Source organism: Cervus canadensis, chromosome 28 (assembly GCF_019320065.1).
Source record: "Cervus canadensis isolate Bull #8, Minnesota chromosome 28, ASM1932006v1, whole genome shotgun sequence".
NCBI lineage: Eukaryota > Metazoa > Chordata > Mammalia > Artiodactyla > Cervidae > Cervus > Cervus canadensis.
The window spans coordinates 39,452,122-39,473,630 of NC_057413.1; the positions used below are offsets into that span (position 1 = coordinate 39,452,122).

Consider the following 21,509-nt stretch of genomic DNA (forward strand, 5'->3'; position numbering starts at 1 on the left):
ACCCCACCACCTCATGCTGTTCCTGGTGAAATGAGAGCTGCTAAAAGGGGGGGGCTTGGCCCTTCAAAGCTGAGAAAGCCTGCAGGGCTGAGTGGGGCTGCCTGCAGGACTGAGGATGTTGCTCGCCCGCCTGGGGCCTTTGTGCCAAGCGCTCTCCACCATAAAGGAAGGGGCTGGGCGGCGGGGGCCTTTTGTTATTTCTTTTATTTTGATCTTGCTCCTGCTCTCCAAACAGCTTCACAGAAATAGAACCTTGTGTTAGCTCCCTTCTCAACTTAAGACAAAACATGGCAGTGGGGAAAATCTTGCACTGAAAACCAGAAAAGGGAAGATGGGTTTGTTTTTTCCTGGGTTGTATTGCTGGGTCCTTGACTATCAATTTACCCACCGAGTTTCCAGCTGATGGGAGGATGGCAGGATGGTGCTAACCTGCCAGTCGCACCCATTGGCCGGGCAGTGGGGCGGCCTTCCGCCCAGGCTGACACGAAGGCCCACTGCACGTGGCACTGACCCCCACTGCTAGCAGCTCACCCGCTGTGCCCCAGGGTATAGCCAATGCTGGTAGAGAGCGGTAAGACCCCCAAAGCCCTCCCAGCAACCCTCTGACTCCACTGGGGGCACTCCCACACATCCCCTGAGCTGTGTTCTGCCCCAAAAAGATAAGTTTGCCATCAACGCAACTTCCTGCCTCTCCGGGAGTCACCATCAGTGGCCGAGACACCCTGTCCAACCTCACCCAGCTCTTTCTCCCCCTCCTACGGCAGGCGCTCAGCACCTCTGGGAGCCTCTGGGGCCTCGAGGGAGGCAGAAATGGGGCAGGAGAAAGCGGCCCCCACTCCTTACTACCCAGAGCCCAGGCACACATCTTTTGAGTTCAGCCTGCAGGGCAGCGTCATCACACCGTGTTATAAAGTGGAAACTGAGGGTCCAAGGTGTGTGGTTTGCCCGAGGCCGCTCCCGCCTTCTCCTGTAGACCATGTCTCCCTGGCCAGCGCTTAATAACTCTGTACGTTGCCTCTCCTTACACATTGCTTTGAGGGGAGAGGAAAGAACCACGGACGAGAACCACATCCACTTTTAATAAGTATTTATTTATCCAACAGTTTCAGCCCTGATAGTGAAGCCTGCTGCAGTTTCTTCTGGCTGGAGCCTGCTTATGAGACCTGCTTTGCCACGGGGCAGGCGCTGGGATTCCAGGCCCGCCCATCACCCCAGACATCAGAGGAAATGAGAGAGTATTGCTCAAATGAGGGAGACTGGTGCTTTATTAAGGAAACAAAAAAGACCAGTAAGACCAGAGAGAGCTGCTTAACGCCTTTTGGAGGCAGCTGTTCCATCTCCTAGGCTCACCCCCTCCACGGCCTGCCGCGGACGAGAGCCTGTGGGGATGCAGCTCAGCCGGAGGGGCTCCCGGCCCTGAGCTCATCAGGCCCCTGCGAGGGTTTGGGGGTGCTCCGCGGCAGGGAGGGCGGGGTGCTGGGTCGGCCTCACCCCTACCTGGAGCCCAGCAGCAGAGGTTCCAGCAAATCGCCCTGGGGCGGGGAGGCGGGGTGGTCACCGTCAACTCAGCGATCCTCACCCACTGGGAGTTCCAGGCTCCCTGGGGCCGCCCAGCTGGCGGCAGCCGGACTGGCCTCTCCGCAGGGTTCCTTCCGGGAGGTCACCCCACCTGCTCAGGCCCCCAGCCAGAGCTGTGTCTAAACAGTTCTCCTAGAGTACTTAGTTCTAACTTCCAGCCCCTTCCCCTCGGGATCACAGGCCCCACCCAGCTCAAGGAGGCTTTCTCCCTCACTCCTGGGATCCCCAGGAACACCTCGCGAAGGCACATGACCAAGCTGCTCCCCACGCCCTGCCGCCCCAGCCTGCCACCCCAAACCACCTCCCGCAGGTGTGGTGGGCCCACCAGGTGCACACTTGCTCTGCAGGGGCTCATGGCCCCAGCGCTTTTATTTCTTCGTGAAAAACCAACCCCTCTCCTCTTTCTGCCAGCAACACTGGGCAGAGCGGATCGGCCAGATGCAGAGGCAGCTGCCCCCTGTCTCCTCCCCTTGCCCTCTGAGGACGCTCACATTTTCCACAGAGCGCGTCTCTGCAGAGTCTCACACCTTTGAACCAAGGTCAGGAGGCGGGTGAGTCAAGGCAAGTGTGAATCAGCACCAGCAGGGCGTGGCCCTCTCGTGTCCTGGAGTGGACTGGCCTGGGACAGGCTGATTAGGTACCGGCCCCCGCCCAGCGTTTATCGCTCTGAGTCAGAGAAGGAAGAGGGCTTAGTCCATCTCCACACCAGCATATCTTCCCCGGCCACGCGGTGGGACTCTGTCTGGATCCGGGATTCGTTGGAGGCCAGGAACTCCACCGCCCGGTCCCACACCCGCTTCATGCGCCTCCTGCGGAGAGGGGGAGGGGAGGGTCAGGAGGCCAGCCGGCCCAGGGCTGCCAAGGGAGCTGGGCTGTGGATGCCCTCTGTACCAAAGCTGGGAGCGCACCCCGAATTTATCTATCTGCAGGAAGAGTGGTCAGGTGCTAACAGGACTCTTGCAGAGGAGAGAAATTTCATGAGCCCAGAGAAAAGCTTCCTCAACCATCTCTGCTCCAAAAGCTTTCAATTAAAGGGAGCTGAAAGGGGCTGCAGCCCCCCCACCCCAGGTGTCCAAGTGGGAAGACTCTTGCTAGGACTTGATACTGCGGCAGGCCCACTGCCCGCCTCCAGTGCGGGCTGCATTTTAATGTCTCGCGTGGGCTAATTAGAGAGTGACCACTGGGCTGTTGAGTCCAGACTTCACAGCACTTCAGGGGATGGGGCTGAACTAAGCCTGCAGCGGGGGAGGCCTGAACATTGGAGCTGCCTGTGGAGACAGAGCCCCCAGATTGGGCCGTCTTTGCAGTGACCAGAGCCCCTGCTCTTTGGGGTCCCCGGGGCCCTGCACCCCCTCAGACAGCCCCCTATTTCCTCTTTGCTCCTCTAGACCAGACGGGAAGATCCCAGGGTGGTGGGGGAGGGCTGCTGACATCTACCCTTTGGTGAGACCCAGCCTCATGTCTGACTGCAGACCACTCCCCAGCACCCCAAGCATGCAGTGAAATGTGGGGGTGTGTGGAGCAGGGTGTTCAGCAGGGAGCGCAGATGGAGGGAAGCTCTGGAGGTGGCCCCTGACTCAGGAGGCAGAGCGGGGTCTCGGGGCTTTCTTCCAGGGGGGTCAGGTCCAAACTCCTGGGCTGTTAGCAGTCCTCACTTGGCTGGTCTGGCCCTGGCCACAGCGCCCCTCACTCAGCCCCTTCCCGGGCCGCCCATTACCAGGTGATGAACAAGCTCTTCAGATCTCCCTCACCGCCCACAAGCAGGCCCTCTCCGCAGGGCAGCGTGCCCACGCAGGGCTGACTGCCTGTGTCCCCATGAGCCAAGGGCTCGGCTGCCCTGACCGAGTGGCCACCAGCGGCCTCCCTGAGAGCTGGAGGGCTGCGGGGGTCTCGTGTGGGGGCCCAATGGCTAGGATAACTGGTCACCCTACACCGTGTCGGTCTGCGGGAGGCTCCTGGGGCGGGGCGGACGTGAGGGCCTCAGCATCCTCACGTCGGAAATGGGCCTGTGCAAGCTCTGCTTCTCCAGCTCCTCCTGGACGGACAACCAGAGCCCGGCACTGGGAGCAGAAAGGCACCAGCCCGCGGCCTCCGAGCAGGTTCCTTGCCGTCCTCGTGCCTCAGGGTTCTCAGCTGTAAAGTGGGGTCCTCGCTGTTCCCCCACCCAGGACCACGCTGAGGGTGCAGCGCGAGAGCTGCACCCATGGAGGGCTCAGAGCAGCGCCCAGCCCGCGGCAAGCACCCAGCGAGGGGGACTGCTTAGCACCACCCAAGAGGGCGGCCTCTGGCTGGAGAACTGGGCAGAGTCTGAGCCCACACTGCAGTGGGCCCTCCCTGCTGGCCGCCTCCTGGGACTCTCCCCTGATTCTAGCCCACCCCTGGTTTTGTCAGGGATCCATCCAGCATCTGCAGCCCACAAGGACAGAGGTCCCGGAGTCGTGCATGACAGTGGCCGGCCAACTCCTCCCACGAGCCGTGAGCCCATTCACTGCTGCGAAACGCTGTTTCCAAGTACAGGCGTGTGCATTTGTGTATGGGAACTGGACTGTGCTAGCTTAGGTAAGACGTGTTTCTGACTGTGCATCATGGCTAAAGTTGTATGAAAAACAACCTCCTCTTCCTCGCCAGTAACTGATTCAAGGAGAGATGAGTCCCTGGCCAGTGGAACCTCAGAGCTGTGTCCCTAGCGGCTTCTGGGGATGCTTTCCCTTGCTCAGGAGAGGGGCAGGGGGCCCACCTCCCCTCTGCCGGCTACACGGCCGGCGCTGCTCTGCCTGTCGGCCACCACTCTGCGCCCACGTGGACCTCCCGCCAGCTGACAGCATCCAGAGGGCAGGAGCAGGAGAGTCCCAGAGCGGTGGACCCAGAGGCCTGACCGTTCTGTCCCTGACCTCCATTCGTGGAGCCCCATCAGGCCCTTCCCCGCAGAGCCACTCAGGGAGGAGAGGAGACCGAGGACGCGCGCGGTGCAGAGAGGCAACGCTCACAGCGCTGCCGTCTCCAGAGCAGGGGGACCACGCCTCTGCACCGCGCGCCCGCATTCTGCCCTAACGAGCGATGGCAGGGGGCAGAGGTGGGACGGAGCCTCACGCTGGGACCCCGGGGCTGACGGCCCCCGCCCTGCAGACTCCCGCGCGCTCAGCGAGGTCTGGCCGGGGACTCACCGGCTCTGCGGCGGGATCAGGGTGTCGCGCACGTGCAGGATGCCCACGTAGGGGTAGCGCTCCATGTCCTGCTCCCAGTCCACGTAGTGGTCCTGGACCACGTCTGCGGGACAGAGGGTGCTGTTCAGGGCGAGGCCCCTCGGTGGGGGGGCCAGCAGCCCTCTCCCGGGGGCCACGCACCTATGATCTTCTTCACCATCTCATACATGGCCTGTTCCTCCTCTTCCAACTTCCGCCACCGGTACTTCAGGAGGATCAGAAGCCCCCACAGGAACGCCAAGCCTGGGAGGGGACACGGCGTGGTTAATCCCGCCCGTCCCTGTCCCCGGCCAGGAGCCCACTGGCTCTCACGGGGCAGGTGGCTGTGCTGGAGGCCGAGGGGGTGGCGTTCCTACTGTGTCAGACCCGGGCTAGCAAGCAGGAAACGGAAGATGGGAAATGCGGGGTCGGGGAGGAGACAAGCTATTAAGTGGTCATCTTCCTCCTGCCGGCTGTCACCAGAGCGGCGTGCTAGTCCTCCTCCCAGCCTCGTCCTGGGCTTTCATCTTCTCCCTTGTGAACCAGAACTCGCATTCATACATATATACATGCCAGGCCCTTTGTATTCGAGATGCTGCTGCCGATAATGATGTCTGTGCCTGCCTGCGTGGGGAAGGGAGCCGTGCACACGCCCAGATGGCCTGTGATTTCTAAGCCGGCTCTCTTTGCAGAGTCAGGCAGCTTCTGTGACATGGGCTTTTGCCTTCAGAGACACCCCGAGGTCTCCGCTCAAAGGCAGCCCCTGATGTCGGGAGACTCCCCTTTGCTGCTCAGCGCCCTGGGCCTGGCTCGCTTTCATCAGGCGTCTGCAGCTCCCCAGCAGGTGCTTACATTGTTCAGGGAGTAAAATCAGGCCAAGCTCCAGCTGCGTCTTCCCCGCCATGTGGCCTGCACTCTGGAGCCCCAGGAAGGACAGTGCCCAACTCCAGCCCAGGCCGGGTGCCCCTTTGGGATGCTGATGGCCCCCACCCCACATCAAGATTTTCTAGTTAATCTTTGTGCGCCAGCTGTCGGGTCTCCAAAGGAAAGCCGACCAGGACAGTGGTGGACTGGATCATTTCCGTTTCACTAAACAGACCTCAGGTTCACTGGGCAGAAATGAACTCTGTGGGCCTGGGTTTCTAGACCTTGTCTCCCGTGCCCCAAAGTGTTGCTGAGCCCCGGGAGGCGCCGGGGGCGGGGCAGGGGGACAGGGCGGCAGGACTTACACCAGAAGAAGATGAGCACGTTGGTGACAGCTGTGAGCAGGGCGCGGCTCAGGCGGCAGCCAACACCCATGCGGGGCCGCGAGGACTCCAGGCAGACCACCTTGTCCACCGTGGTCACCAGCTCAGACGGGTCCTCCCCTTTCAACCTGAGACAGGACACAGGGCTGTAAACAGGCTCAAAAGCCCCGAGGAGCCACCGGAGAGGCCTCCCTTTCAGCAGAAAGAGGAGGAAGGAGGGGCTGGGAAGCCTCCACTTGCTGATAAATAGACTTGGTACCCTGGCTGCACTCCTTCCAGAAATTTCCCACGTTGGCTACTTAGAAAGAATAAAGCTTTAAAGACGGCAGCAGGCTTGAACCCCTGCCGCTAAAGTGACGCCCCCCCTCTGTTGGGTCGTTGACAACCCCTCTCAGCGTGTGGAAGATTAAACTGTAAATTGGATTCCCACCTCCCAGCACAGAGAAATGGAAATGTTTACGGAATTGCTGGCTTTGCGAGGCATGGGGAGGGACTGAAACAGTCTGGGAGCGGATGCTTCTCCTTGGCGATGAGGAGGCTCATCAGCTGTTTAAGTGCAGAGGCCACAGGGCGCCACAAGGCCCGGCACGAAGGGGCCCGGCTCCCAGAGGCCAGACCCCAGCCCCAGCGAGGGGGACAGAGGGACGCTGGGAGACGCCACCAACCCCCGTCCTTCTAGGAGGTGACAAGTCCCTGCTCTGGACGGCACAGTGAACGGCTGGTGCTTGAACTGTCGGGATTTCTCATGACCGACTTCTTTTTAAAAAAAATATTTTACGTTGAAGTATATTGATTTACAATGTCACGTCAATTACTACTGTAGAGCAAAGCCCCGCGACCTACTTCTAATGCTTGTCGTGGGGGCCGGGCTCAAGCCAGGCTGCCCCCTCCAACGGGAAAAGGCGGTGTCATCATTCCTGGGTTGGCAGCCTCAGTGTGTACTGCCGAGGATAAAAATCCGTGTTCTTTGCCTTTCTAGCACTCGGGAAAATCGCTCAGCCACTCAGGGAAGCTTTATTATTTTTTTTAAAGCCAATGAATTCTAATGCCATGCATCCAGTTATCAAGCTTCAGGCTCAGCTGCCCGAGGGGCTTCTGCTGGCTGCACTGCTGATGGAATTAGTAATTTGAGTGGATTAGAGAGGAAGAGAACAAAACCCCAGAGTGTGCTTTAGTATCAGCAGCTGTAACCTGAACAGAGACCTGACGAACCCTGAGGAGCGGGGGGTGACGAGGCAGGGTCTCCCCAGTAGGGGACTCCCGAGTCTGCAAGTGGCTGGTGCCCCCACCCCTGGGCTGAGGAGCCGGTTGGGGGCCTTGCAGGAGGGTGAAGAGGGCACCGTTTCTGCGAATCGTGCTCGCCAGGGACCCAACAGGCCAAACCGCCCAGCTGGAGTAAAACCCGGTCTCTCCATTTACAGTTTCCATACTGAGTGAAACCAACATACAGAATTGCCTCATCTGCAAATGAAAACTAACACCAAGGAAAGACAGAGCAGAAAAATGCCTTCTCCAGCAAACCACAGGGGCCAGCGATGGGAGGGCCCAGCCTGGGTTACTTCAAACAGGTGTAGCTGGACTGCCAGGCAGTCACCCTGACACCTGGATTTTCGCGTCTTATCCTAAACTGCTCCTCCCGTGGCATTGCTGACCCTTCTCTCTACGCTGCCCAGCTTCAGGCCCGGCCCTTGACGACTCAGCTGGGAGACCTGGCTTCCACCTCTGGGCCCCAGACGCCAGAGCTGCCAGGCAAGGACAGGGTCTCACTCACCAGATGCCCACGTCCTTGTTACTGCTCAGTATCCAGGTCAGCGCGGCTTCAAACTTGGTGGAGGAGCTGCTGGTCACGTTCTGTGGGAGGGGGCGGGGAGATTAGCGCTCCATCTGGGCAAAGCAGCGGGAATGCGACGGTCCTGCTGGGTTGCGGAAGCCCCCTCCGTGTCCTCCGCGTGCCCCAAAGCCCCGCTCCGCTAAACGCAGAGCAAACTGGCGGGATGGCGATCTGGGGCAGATGATCCCAGAGAAGAAGCTGTTGGAGGAGGTGATGCGGAAGTGTGCACGGGAAAACGGGGCAGGTCTGCGGCAGCCGGAGGAATGCAATTTCCTCAAGGACGGCGGCGCCAGGCCAGAGAGCTGGCAGCTCATCTGGAGGGACACGGAAGAAAACGTGGGGGTGGGGGCCCTCCCTGCGGCCACAGCTGGCCGTGTGGCCTTGGGCAAAGGCCCTCCCCTCTCCGGGCCCCAGGTGCCTCATCTGTGAAACGAAAGCTGGACGAGGTGACCCCTTGGGTTTCTGCCAGTTCCAGAAACCTACAATTCTGTCATCCTGAGGCCACATCGAAAATCAAATGGACCCGAAGCAACCCGCACGGTGATCCTGAGGGGAAGTGGAATGGCAGGTGACATGTGCTAAACAAGCTGCTGCGAGAGGAAAATGAGCCAGAAGAGTGAGCCCAGGGCCACTCCGGGAAGGGGCAGAGCAGCGGCCCGGCCAGCTGGAGGGGGCAGCAGGTCAGGAGCGAGCTGCCTGCAGGCCGGCCCGGGCTCTCAGCTCACCCTGGGCCCAGTCACCCCACTGCTGCCTTAACTTCAGGGAGCTGAGCACTCAACTGCGTTAAAAAAAAAAGTTTCTTTTTTTTAAACAGGAAAGCAAACAAGCCAAAAAGCAAACACAAAATGAGGAAAATAAAACAAAACAAAACACAGGGCTTGAAAGATCAATACAGAAGCACCAGGACCTCCGGGGAATGGACGCACACGCCAGCCTACTTACTGCTATATATTCCTGGGCTTCCATGACAGGAATGCACTTGCTCTTTAGCTTCTCTGGATTTCCACATTCAAAATTACCTAGGAGGGGGAAAAACACACATTCAAACACAAAGAGGTGAAAAAAATGTACCTGGCAACCGACTGCACACGGCAGCAAGAATCAAGCCATCAGCTCTGACGGGGAGCGTGTGGCCCGCTGGCCCTGACAGCTGTGGGGCATCTTCACTGTGCAGCAAGATCAAAAGCCACTTAGCTTGGATCGAGGCCAGATCATTAAAACCTGACCTGCAAAGCAGTGCAGCGATTTGCATTAAATGACTAAAAAGCTGCCCAATACCAAGGTCTGTTTGCAATTGATCCCTAAAAGGATCAGACAGACAGCTCTGGAAGGTACTGGGATAGGACTATAAATAGACGCAGTCTGGGAAAAAGAAAGGCAGGGAGGCCACTGCACTGCAGGGTTTCTGACTCACGGCACAGGCTGGTGACCTAGAATGCCAGGTTTTGAGGGGCCCTGGGGAGCGATGGCCAAGGAAGAAGAGGTGTCCATGTGCTGGGACCCCGGCCCAGCGCTCCAAAGCTCTCTGCTGAGCACCCTGGGCAGCCGGCTCTCACTCAGGGTGGAGCTGGGAGCCTCTCCCTTCGTCTGGCCCAGGCTTCCAGGCCCGGCCCATGGACCAGCCCCTCTGAAAACACCCCAGCCATGGGGGCCTCGTTTAGCCAGATTGGCTGGCCCTGGGGCCCCGCCACAGCCCTTAGCTCCCGATCGCCCGCTGTGGCTCACCCGCCAGCAGCTGCTTTGCCACGAGACCCCGCGGGAGCAGGGACTGTGCGACGCTGGGCCTTAACCCCTCACCGGCCTGACTGTCCTCAGCCTGGCACAGCCTGGGCCCCGGAGGGCCAGTCTGTATGTGTCTGTGTGCTGAGGAGAGAGTGGCTGAAGATAACATTGCAAAATCCTGAGAATGGGGATGGGGAGGGAGGTGGGAAGGGGGATGGGGATGGGGAACACATGTAAATTCATGGCTGATTCATGTCAATGTATGGCAAAAACCACTACAATATTGTAAAGTAATTAGCCTCCAACTAATTAAAATTTTAAAAAAAATTACAAAAATCCTGAGAATTAACCAAAGCCTGCTCCTCGTCCCCCAGCAGCCAGATCTTCCTACTTCAAAGCTGGCCTCGTCCTTCCAGGCCCCCCGAGACCCAGCTGGCTTCTCGCGTGCTCCCGCCCGACCCCAGACTGCTCTGCCCTGCTCAGGCCGCTGGGACCACTGCCAAGGTCTCCTGGTCTCCTCCTCTCCCCTTTCTCATCCATGTTTGGTCAACAAAGCTTTAAAATGATCCTGCTTAGACGACACTCTTCCACTCAAAGCGCTGCCTTCCTGCACCTGGCTCCCTGTCAATCCCCTGCTCCAAGCCTCCCTGGCCCTCCCTGCCTGCAGGATGGAGCCGCAATGGCCTGGCAACCATGGCTGACTGGGTGAGACTCACTCACACTCCCTGTTTCTCCTTCCTCATGCAGCTAACTGCTTCCATCCCCGACTCTGCCTCTTTGGCCCTGCCTCTCCCCAACAAATACGTATCTAGTGCCACCTGGGCTTGAAGGCCTGGCACAGAAGCCCCCTCTCCTGTGAGACTTTCCTGACCGTTCCAGCTAAAAGACACTATGCCTCCCGTAACTTCTAGCCTCTTGGTTCCCATCCACCAGCATTTTATATCACCCCGTGGTGAGCAGGGTGGGTGGCCTGTCTCTTCTACTGGACCACAGGCAGTCTGTGGACAGGATCCTTGAGTCACCTTGCATCTGGCAAAGGCCAGCTCAGTGCCCTGTCCATAGCTGACCTCCAACAGGAGGTAGGGGATGGAGTACGGCCAGAGAGGCTGCACTCCTCTGCAGCCTGTCTCAGTGAGAGGCAAACACTCAGAAGACAGCGGGTACCAGGCCCCCTGATGACAAGAGCCAGGAGCACATACGGAGGATGGGAGGGGGGAGAACTGCCTACTAGGATCCATAGTTTAAGAGCGGAGCTCCTCAACGTTACCTCCTGGGGGCCTCAGTAAACCTCAGACTTTGATGCAATAGGTTTGAGATGAGCCCGAGATGCTGCATTTCCGATAAGCTCCTGGGTGACACTGACGCTGCTGTCCTCAGACCACAACTGAATCACAAAGGTTTCAAACACGCCCTCCGGCCAGAATTTACACGCCGAGCACCTGGGCTGTAACTGACTATGATGCTCTGAGCCCCAACCCTGCCTCTCCTCCAGGGAGCTCACAGAGGCCCCCGAGACCAGCCCGGTCCCCCACAGTCAGGAGGGAGGAGGTGCGGAGCTGAGGCCCACAGGCTTGGCCCCGAGGGCCGAGTACCAGTCCACTCAACCTTGACCTCCCGGCAACAATCTTAGACGAGGACTGGCCCTGCAGGTGAGTGGCGCCCCTCGAACCTCCCGCAGACTGACGTCTGGTTTTTGTGATGAGGACCCTTAACACAGGCACATGCCCTGAGCGGACCCACGTCATCAGTGGTTCTGAGAGCTTCCTGGATACCAGGAGAGACACAGTATAACGGTGCCACCTCGGGCCTCAAGGAACACGTTTACCAATGGAAACAGCGGCAGAGATTCCGGATGGCGGCGTTTCCAGGGGGTGTCTTGGGAGGGGGTTGAGAAGGCCCTCCTCTAGGGAGCAGCACTTGGTTTTCATTTAGTTACGAAAACAGACCTAAGATCGCTCAGTCAAATGGGGAGACTGAGGCCCTGAGATGTCAGGGACTGGTCCAGCATCCCACAGCCAGGGGGGACAGTGGGATCCATGACACCAGGACCCTAGAGGGCGGGACGGGACTGAAGGTGCTCGGTCCACCACCCAGACCACGTGCTGCCTACAGAAGCCTCTGCGCCTGAGCAGGCTGACCTGGGACAGGGAGGCCCTCCAGGTCAGGAGTCCTAGACTCTGAGACGGCCTGGGGCCAGGTCCCTTCCAACGCAGCACGGACCCCCAGAACACCAGGTGGAGGGCGTCCCAGAGAATGGGGCGACCTGCTCAAAGGCCTATGCGTGCACCCGGACCCCCAGGGCCTTCAGGAATCTGCGTTTTGCTCGGCTGCAAGGCTTACACGGGATGTGCCTGTGGGGGACGTGGGGAAGGTGAGGCGTGTCTCCCGGGAGACACCCACGGCTCCTCGGCCTGGGCCTGCAGCCTGTTGAGAAGGCGCGTGCCTAGGGAAACGTACTCACCCGCCTGGATGGCCAGGAAGTTGTAGAGCTCGTGCAGCAGCTCCAGCAGGGCCGCCTTCTGCTTGGCCTGACAGAACTGGAAGGGCACAGGACACGCGGTCAGCAAGGCGCGTGGGCGAGGGGCCTGGCTGCCTGCCGTCATCTCCTCAGCCACCCTGTCGAGAGCTAGGCCGCAAGGACAGCCTCACACCCAAAACCACGACAGCAAGTGCTGCCAAGAGGTGGGCCCAGGAGTCGGGTCGACAAACACCAGGTTGACTGACTGCAAAGAACGCCGTGAACGCACAGGCAGACTGATGGCAGGCACGGTGACAGCTGAGGGCCCGACATTCTGCAGGCTCCCTAGCCCCGGCCCCGGTGCCCGCCGGGATAAAGCCCATCAGCCTTGGGGGGCAGGCGGCACCCGTCTCCTCGGAGGGCAAAGCCAACGCCGCACGATGCAGTCTGGTCTCCCCCGGGGCCGCTCCCGTCACGTTTTTGGAGAGTCAAGTATCTACAGTCTGCCTGTGGCTTGTCTACTTTCTGTATTGCCTGCTGCAAATGTTTAATCTTAGACTCTTCTAGAAATGGAAAATTTAGAGGAATCTAAGCTGTCGGGAGGAAAATGTCACCTGTGGGAAGAGGCACACCTGCGCACCCACTCCCGCAGCGACACCGTTCAGCTAGACTCGCTGCATTTGGAACATTTAAAACGGCTGCTTTTCTTTGCGCGTGGATGACAGGCTGGGTGCTGTGCGGAGTGGTCTCTATGTGAACCCTGAATCCTTACCACAACCCTCCCTGTACCCCGATTTCTCAGGTGAGTGGCCCAAAGTTTAGAGACGAGCAGTGGCCACTAAGATCCCATAGCTCGTAGGTGGAGGAGCCGCATGGGAGTGTCGCCAGTGGACTCCGAGCGCACTCCCCTGCTCCAGACCGTCACTGGGCACAGCCCTGGACCAGAAGTCAGAGGTCTGGGCTCTAGACCCAGCTCTGCAGCTAGACAAGAAACCAAGATCGTTTTCCTTCTCGGGGCTCATGTGCTGCCCTGATCTAATTTGGTTTTGAATAGTCTCAGGGGCCGAGCTTTGTCCCTTCATGTGGCCTAAAGGCCCTGATGACTTAACAAGGTACCAAACGATGTAACCAAGATTTACGCACGAGACAATGAATGTCCAAAACAACTCACATGTCTACTAGCAGAGTCAGAAACCCCAACTACTTTTTAAAGACGATTTAATGATATTGACAAAGCTGATAATTGTCAAATATAACTAAATATACAGAGATCCCAATTCTATAAATACATACATACACAGAGAGAGAAGGTAGGAGGAGAAGCTCCCCAAACATTAATGGTGATTATCTCTAGGTGTCAGACCCAAGGGTGATTCTTGTCCTATTTTTCGAACTTGCAACACATCACTGTCACAATCGGGAAAATAAGCAGGAGCAATTATACTGTTCCGAACTCAGACATTTAGGCAAAGCAAGGTCGAAAGGACAGGAGGTACCAGACCATGTGACAGCCTGATTAAGATAACACACCCACTGCCAGCCCATCCCCAGGGTTTCCACAAGACAAAAGCAGAAAGCATGACAAGACTTGCAGAGAGCTGAGACAGGGGGAAAAACACCTGTCTCTAAGACCCAAATGCCCCTCTGGGTTTTGGGTGAGCGTGAGCCACAGAAAGTGTGAAGCTTTCAACAAGAAACTCACTCAAGTTGAAAAGTGCCCCCTGAGCCGCCTGCTCCCATGCGCATCCTCCCCAAAGGCTGAGTGTGCCCCACGGCTCAGCACAGCAGAACCCAGCACTGAGCCCGCAGGGAGCCTGCATGTCCTGGGCGGGGACCCGCCTGGCCAGGCTGGGCACATCTTCAGCGAGGAGCTGGATGGTGCGTGATGGCTCACGCGCTGGGGATGAGCGCATCCCGCCACCGAGGATGACCCCGGAGGGAATCTGCCCTCCGTCATGGGTCTGACACACTCACAGGTGTGCGGGACCAAGAACAGAAACCAGGGAACCCGTTTCTAAACAGAAGACAAACGAAACTAGTATCGCCAGAGAAGTCTCGCAGAAACGAAATTTTTGTTCCCGTTTGTTTTCTGTCTTGAAAAGTCTAGTTTCCCCTTCTGGCCATGTTTCTGGGCCACTTCCTTTAATCACCAACTGCAGTTTTTACGATAGAAGGCAGATTATGCTTATTATGAGTCTGTTTTTATAAAACAGTAGGGAAGCAAAGATATCTGGTGGATGAAAGCAATAAATACGTGTAATAAAAACACCCCCAAATATGACACAGCAGAAGCCGAAGAGAAATAAAACCGCTTGTCTGCATCAGGATGCCACTTCATTAACGTGGGTAACATGGGCCTGGGGATGAGTGTGTGTGACTCCTTTCCCGGCCTTCTCCCCCTGCCCCCAACTGCCAGAGATGTGCCCTGAGGGCTGGGGGAGGCCTGGAGTTGCACACTTAATAATTAGACTACTAAGTCATGCCCTCTGGCAGCACAAGGCTCTGCCTGGCAGGATTTATGACTTGAAAATTTACAGCCTCTATCTTCCCCAGACTACTACCTATACTGGTGGCCTCCCAGCTCCTTGCTAATGCCATTTTCATGACTCGTAAATGGACAGGACGGCTCACCTTCCCCAAGTATTATTTGTAGGGAACATTAAAGTGTCACAAAACCAATCTATAGACTAAGAGAACTAACTCCACTTCAGATGTGTTTAAAACAACCCCTTGATGACGTTTCAAATCACAACAGCATCTTCAGAGCCAGAGAGGAACGACCTGAGAATGTGGAATTGAGAACCTGGCCTCCTGGCGCTTAAAAAGCTGCCCGCCCTCCCTCCCAAAGCCAGGGAGCTTGAGAGGTCCCTCAACCACCACCCACCACATCCCCCCAGACAGACTTCGGCAGAAGATCAAAGCCCTTGATGCTGCGATTGATGGGAGAGCTCCTATAACAAGTCAGGGGTTGGATCTTGGGAGCTCAAATTCTGTTTCAAGTACTCCTTCACTGCTGCCACAATTGAGTCTGACACGTACATCACAGAAGACGATATGGTTCTGGTACATTGCAGGAAGCACTCCTGAAAATGATCCTTTTATGATCTTTTTCTGGGCAAGTTTACCTCCCAATGGAGGCTAACGTCCTTGGGAGGAATAGTGAAAGCTAGAAAAACTCAAACTCACCTCATCTGTTTTTGTCTCACAGTCCACTGGCAGTAATTTCACTGAGACCAAGAAAAGAAATAGAGGAAATTAAAAGTGTGGGTTTTGGAAAAGGGTACAAAAAGGGATCATTCTCAAAATTCAGAGGAAGTAAAACATTACCAACAAAAAGGTGGGGATTAGAAGGATATCCTCTAAATGAAGCATTTTAAAAATGTAGGCAGTAAAATGTAAAGGGGTTCTCAGTCCTGGATTAAGAATTAGGACACCTGTTTTCTAATCTCAGGGAAAAATGATTAGCCACAGGATATCAGGTAACTACTCACTTAACCACTCTGAACCTCTGGTTTCTTCATCATAACATGGGATCACTAAAGCCTTCCTAGCTTAATTTAGACTCATTGTCAAACAAGACAACATATGTGGTGGTTCTGTAAACTGTAAACAATGTTATGTTAAACATGATTAACACCATCATGGGAGGCGAATTCCAGGTAAATTCCCAGTATGTATCCAAGAGCTGTTGTCTTAAAGCATCTCAGCAATGACAGTATACTGTTTTTAACATCACCAATGTAGTTACAGTTAGAACCAGTACAGTACCATGACACTCCTGGGTCTATTTAATTTCTCCAGCAAGTGGACAACCTGCTCTCACAGTCAAGAAATTATCTAAGTGTGTGCATAAGTCTGGGATCCCCGTGCCCACAGACTTCCTCATATACCCAAATATCCATCTGCTGCAACAGCTAAGACATAATTTAGCTTTTCCCTGCATTTTGTCTGTTCATGCTAGGCATGGAAAAATGTGGCCTGGGCTCAAGGCTAGGAGTAGTATTAATCACATTCGTTCTTTGTAAAGAATATTAAAAGCTGGTAAACTAAAGGGTCACTTTATACTTAAATTTATAAAGAAATGATCGCTCTGCTGTTTCCTATTAGCCTAGAGAATTCTGGAAGAAGCAAATTTCCCTTTTAGAAAACACACAGATCCTTAACTATTCGTTAACATACTGTATCTGGCAGATCACATTCTGCCATGTCTCATCACAGAACTAACTGGACAGAGGCATGGCTGGGAATATCCTTGAGTCACAGGACCCTCTCTTAACACATTTCATGAAGGTGCTGGAAACAGTGATAAATGCCACCATTTACATCAGTTTAAACTCTTTAAAGGCTCTTGCACGCCTGTCTGGGGCAGGATTCATATAATCTCCTTTTGACATCCAGTGGGTCCCCTGGGCCAAAGAAGAGGAGGATGTGGTCTTTTTGGTGCTGCGAAGCTGGGACCCCAATCAGAACCTATCTCTGAGTGGGTGACCTGGGGTACTGGCATGTGAATGAGCAAGAAATCAAAGGGGAGGGCAGAGCTCAAAAGGAGTGGGGATGGGCCTTTAGAAGGCCGTGCTATAGGGCTTTCTCTAGAGAGGGAAAAGTAAAAGTGACTGCGGAAAGACTGCTTCCCGCACGTGGTGGAAAGGGAGGGCTAGGGCCTAAAGTAAGAACAGGAAGGAGTGAAAACAGAAATGATTGCAGATGCAGGAATCCCACAGCTGGAGGAAGGAAAGTCTTAAGTCTGGAGGGAAGAAGGTGGCCAGAGGTATTTAACATGCCCGGGACGTGCCGCCTGGCGCTGAGAGGCCCGGGGGTCGTTTCGGGGACACCCGCGCGCCCAGCGCCCTCCCCTGCGCCGGCCCGGGACGTACTGTTGTCCTCCGCCTCCTGCGGCGCCGAGGGCTTGCCCATCTTCACCCAGAGGATGCCCAGGAAGACGAGCAGCAGCCCCAGGCTGGCCCAGAGCAGGAGCCGTGACAGGCAGCGCTCCAGCCGCCGCCCCGCTTCGGGCCGAGCGCGCGCCGAGGCCGCCGGGCCGGCTCTCGTCGCCCGCAGGCCCGGGCGAGGGTCGGGGCCAAGGAGGGCGGAGGGCGGCCGCGCCGAGGCCTGAGGCGCGGCCCACCAGCGCCGGAGCCCGGGGCTGGCGCCTGGCGCGGTCCTGCCGAACGGCCGGCCGTCCTCGTCCTCCTCGGAGCTGCCCCGGGCCGAGGCGCGGCGTCTAAGCGGCGCGGGGCGGGCGAGGCCGCGGGTCCCGGACCAGGAGGCCGCGGGGGCTCCGAAGTCGCCGTAGGCCCCGGGCGTCGCGTAGGCCGGGTCCGAGACCGGCGGGGAGAGCCAGGGCTCCGCCCGCGGGGAGGCCGCGGCGGGCCGGGCGCGCAGCGGCGCCTCCTCGCGCAGCCGGGCCTCCTCGCCCCGCGCCCGGGCCGCCTCCCGCGGCCGCTCCTCGCCGCGCAGCCGGGCCTCGCCGCGCAGGCGGCGCAGCTTGTTGCGGTAGACGTCCCGGGTGGTGTCGGTGATGGGGCCCGGCTGGAAGCCCAGGGCCTGCAGCTCCCGCCGCAGCTCCAGGTCCGACAGGCCGGCCATGGCCAGGACACCGCCCCCGGCGCGCGCCGCACCCGGAACTGCTCCCGCCCGCGGCCGCGGCGGAGCGGGCGGGGCTCCGCGCCATGACGGGAAGGTCAGTGGTGGCCGCCATGTTAGGACGTCTGTGACGGCCGACGTGTGGCCATGATGGTGAGGTCAGACTCGGCCTCCCAGGGCCACCATGTTGGGGAGGTCTGAGGGCTTTTTTGGCGGGTTTTGTTTTTGGTTTTCTTTTCTCTTTCCCATCTTGCTCACTCCTTCTCCCTGTAAGACCAAGTGTTCTTTCTCTCTGAATCCTCCACCCTTTGGTTGGGTGGAGGCATGGTGGTGGTAGTGTTAGGGAAGTAGTAGTTAGAATAGGGAAAAGGAGTCCGACGAGACAAAACCTGATGTCAGGTGAGTGTAAGCTCCTCTGTTTTTGTCTGGTCGAAGATTTGGAGTGACGGACATTAAAGCCCCCTCGGCGTGTTACAGCTCTCGGGTCTTGGATAGACCGTGTTATACCTCTCAGGTCTCCAACAGACCGTGTTATAGCTCTTAGGTAAATCAGTGTTACAGCTCTATTTTGTTTAGATAATAGCAGGACAATCCATATTCGAGGCGTGAGGGCACGGAGATCCAAAGATGCGAAGACAAGAGCGCCCCACGGCGCGCGCGCGAGAGAAGAGAGCTTTGGCTCCTCTTTTTAATATGTTTCTCTCTCCCTGGGCCTGTCCTATGTAAACTGGGCCAGGCAGGAGTGCTGTTTGTTTTACCTGAGGTTCTCATTCCGGTCCTCGGACCTTCCTTTGTTCTATTTTCGTGGGCTTTTCCCTTCCAGGTCTTTTAACCACTGCCATCCTGGGCTCCTTTTCCCTATTCTAACTACCTAACAGTAGTTTAGTAGCTAAGTCGTGTCCAATTCTTGCAACCCCCATGGACTGTAGCTTCTCAGGCTCCTCTGTCCATGGGATTCTCCAGGCAAAAATACTGAACTGAATTGCCATTTCCTTCTCCAGGGGATCTTCCTGACCCAGGAATCGAACCCAGGTCTCCTGCATTGCAGGCAGATTCTTTACCGACTGAACTAAGAGGGAAGCCCTTTGAGGGAGGCATGGTAGGTGCGCAATAAAGTCATGTTGAGTTGCTTAATGGTGACAAAACATTACCTGCCATATCAGTAAACGAAGGATCTAGCCACCACCTTACAGCCAGCCCCATTGGTGAACCCTAAGGGAACAAACTCAGGGTAGAAACAAAGAATGCCCACCATCTAGCAGTCATCAAAGTGCAGCCACCCTCAAGGTGCAGCTTGAGGAAACTTTGGATGAGAAAACACAGGATACTAGCTCCAGATAACTGCGGTACATACCAAAGGAATAATTTCAGTGAGCTTAGCTTCTCGTATCTTCCCAAACATAGAAAAGTGCTAAATCTCTTAATTTGAGATATCTGATTTTCTTTTATTGACAGTAATCTTTTGTCATGACTTCCTGGTATTGTTGCAAAAACTCATATCATGGCTTCCTCTTCTGAACAGTTTTCTCAGGGTTAACTGAGAGGCTGTCTCCTGGGCTTACAGTCCTAAGAACGTCCACCAAATAAAACATGATTTTCAACCTTTAGGTTATGCATTTTTTTTAGTCAATAATGGTGAAAAGAGGAACCCTGCCAAAAATGAGGAGACAGAAACCTCTGCCTCTCTCCGAGCTTGGGGAGGGCTTTGTTTGGGTCGTGGAGTAGACCCCAGGGATGCTCTGGGACCCAGTACAACCTAAGGTCACGGTTGGCTGGCCTCTGTGTTTTCCTGGCTTTTCACTCACTGACATTGAGCCCCAAGTGGGTGCAGACCCTGCTCTCGACCAGATGTTAGCCCAAAAGGAGCTCCTGCCATCCCACGACAACACCGCATCCCATCATGAGGGCAGAAAGCCACATGCCCCTGGGCTCTGAGGGGCAGTTCAGGCCAGCGGGAGGAGGCTGTGTGGTCAGATAGTGGGATTTTTATAAGGTGCGATGGGTAGGGGGAGGGGCTTCCCTGGTGGTTCCAATGGTAGAGAATCCGCCTGCAATGCAAAAGACCTGGGTTCGATCCCTGGGTCAGGAAGATCCCCTGGAGAAGGGAATGGCTACCCACCCAGTATTCTTGCCTGGAGAATTCCATGGAGAGAGTCCATGGGGTCCCAAAGAGTTGGATATGACTGAGCAACTAACACTTTAACTTGGGTAGGGGAAGACTCCAGAGATGTAGTTTTGTGTCGCCTGTGGATTTAGGTAGGGGGTTCTCAAGTCCCAACTCCATCACTAGATGTGCGATCATATCCAATTAACATTTCTAGCCTGTTGGCTAGTAAACCTCATAGGGTCACTGTGAGGATTGGAAGAGGCAATTTGTATAAGGTGCTCAAGACACTGGGCTTCCCAGGTGGTTCTAGTGGTAAAGAACCGAGGTTGGGAAGATCCCCTGGAGGAGTGCATAACAACCCACTCCAGTATTCTTGCCTAGACAATCTCATGGACAGAGGAGCCTGATGGGCTCAGTCCATGGGGTCACAAAGAGTCGGACAGGACTGAAGCAACTTAGCATGCACACTGAGGCACGTGTGTTATAGTGTTTGTACATAACCCATTTGTCTGCAGCATCCGTGCTGTATGGAAGCTCCCACCTGGCAAGCTGTTTGATTATATGAAGCTCTTAGCAGAGAAACCCCGAAGGGAAGCATGGGGAGTAGCGACAACTGGCAGTAACACTGTGGTTCGTGGTCTTCTTTGAGTCTCCCTCTCTGTATGCCTTCCACATGGCTCATCAGCTACCTTTTCCTAACGCTTATTGCCAGCCTCATAAGTTCCATTCCCTGTCTATGCCTCCAGTTCAGTTCTCCCCTTCCCCCAGTCTCCCATTGCCCACCCCCACCTTGTCCCCACCCTGGGTCCCAGTGTTTGCATTCCCACCACTTGCTTTATCACGGGGCATTTATCACTGGTCACACTGGGAGGGACGTGACAGCCCCAACTTGGTCAGGCGGCTGAGTCAGCCTCGCCCCCCCCCCCAACCCCCACTTAGCTGCTCCCCTGTGGTGTGGTTTCTTTCACCGAGTGTTGTTTTCCTTTCCTCTGCCTGTGTTTGCACGGAATGCCATGAATTTGATATAGTGATTGCCTAACACACATACCACATAATAGTATTTTCTTTCTTTCTGAAGCACTGTTTGCATGACAAATGAGTTGGTAACATTTGTGCCTCTCCTTGCAGCTGTGCAGTTCAATATATAAAGAATGAGCCTTTCAGCATCAATACTGGCCCTGTGTATTCTAAGAGGGCTTGAAACTGATGCTTAAACAAACTTAATGTTACAGCGTTTTGCAGAGTTACAGTCTATCTCCACACAGTGGATCTTGGGGAGATTTAAAAAGATACTGAAATGGAGCTATGCCCAGGGGTGGTCCCCAGTATGGGCTCTGTCATCCTTCCTTGTGTTTGGGGTCCTGGCTGCTGCTACTTACACCCAGGGCCAAGTGACCCACAGCCCTCCTCTAACCCCACCCCAGCCCTGTCTTCCCTCCAGCCTAGAACCCAGCATGTTTGCAGCAGTTCCCCTACTCCCACCCCCACACTGGTCCACCTCTGCCCCCCTGGGTCTAACAGGACTTTGGGGGTCATGTGCCAACACTTAGAGCATATTTGCTAATCATGCTTCCCTCCCTCCCATCCCCAAGAAGAAGCCTCACAATCTGAATGAAAAATTCAATCAGGAAAAAAAAAACCTCGTGAAAAAAGAAGTAAAAACCTTAAGGGTCAACATTCCTCCAAGCCTTGGGCCTCTGCATTCTCCTCCTGAACTCCCCACTCCAGTCCTCCCCCGCCCTTGATTGATAACCCTTCAGGGTCCTTCATTACCGGCTTCAGTGGAGTCAGCGTGGTCTGC

General features: G+C 56.1%; 1 protein-coding gene across 1 annotated transcript; it reads right to left on the bottom strand.

The window, feature by feature from the left end:
• Nucleotides 1-1,072: 1,072 nt before the first annotated feature.
• Nucleotides 1,073-17,644, bottom strand: LEMD2 (LEM domain nuclear envelope protein 2). The gene is made up of 9 exons (XM_043449931.1): nucleotides 16,893-17,644; nucleotides 15,205-15,245; nucleotides 12,022-12,097; nucleotides 8,781-8,857; nucleotides 7,779-7,858; nucleotides 5,990-6,135; nucleotides 4,923-5,024; nucleotides 4,743-4,845; nucleotides 1,073-2,387 (listed from the first exon to the last, which is right to left on the bottom strand). Exons 1-9 carry the CDS (start codon nucleotides 17,602-17,604, stop codon nucleotides 2,237-2,239), a joined length of 1,488 nt encoding a protein of 495 aa, XP_043305866.1. The 5' UTR covers nucleotides 17,605-17,644; the 3' UTR covers nucleotides 1,073-2,236.
• Nucleotides 17,645-21,509: the final 3,865 nt, after the last annotated feature.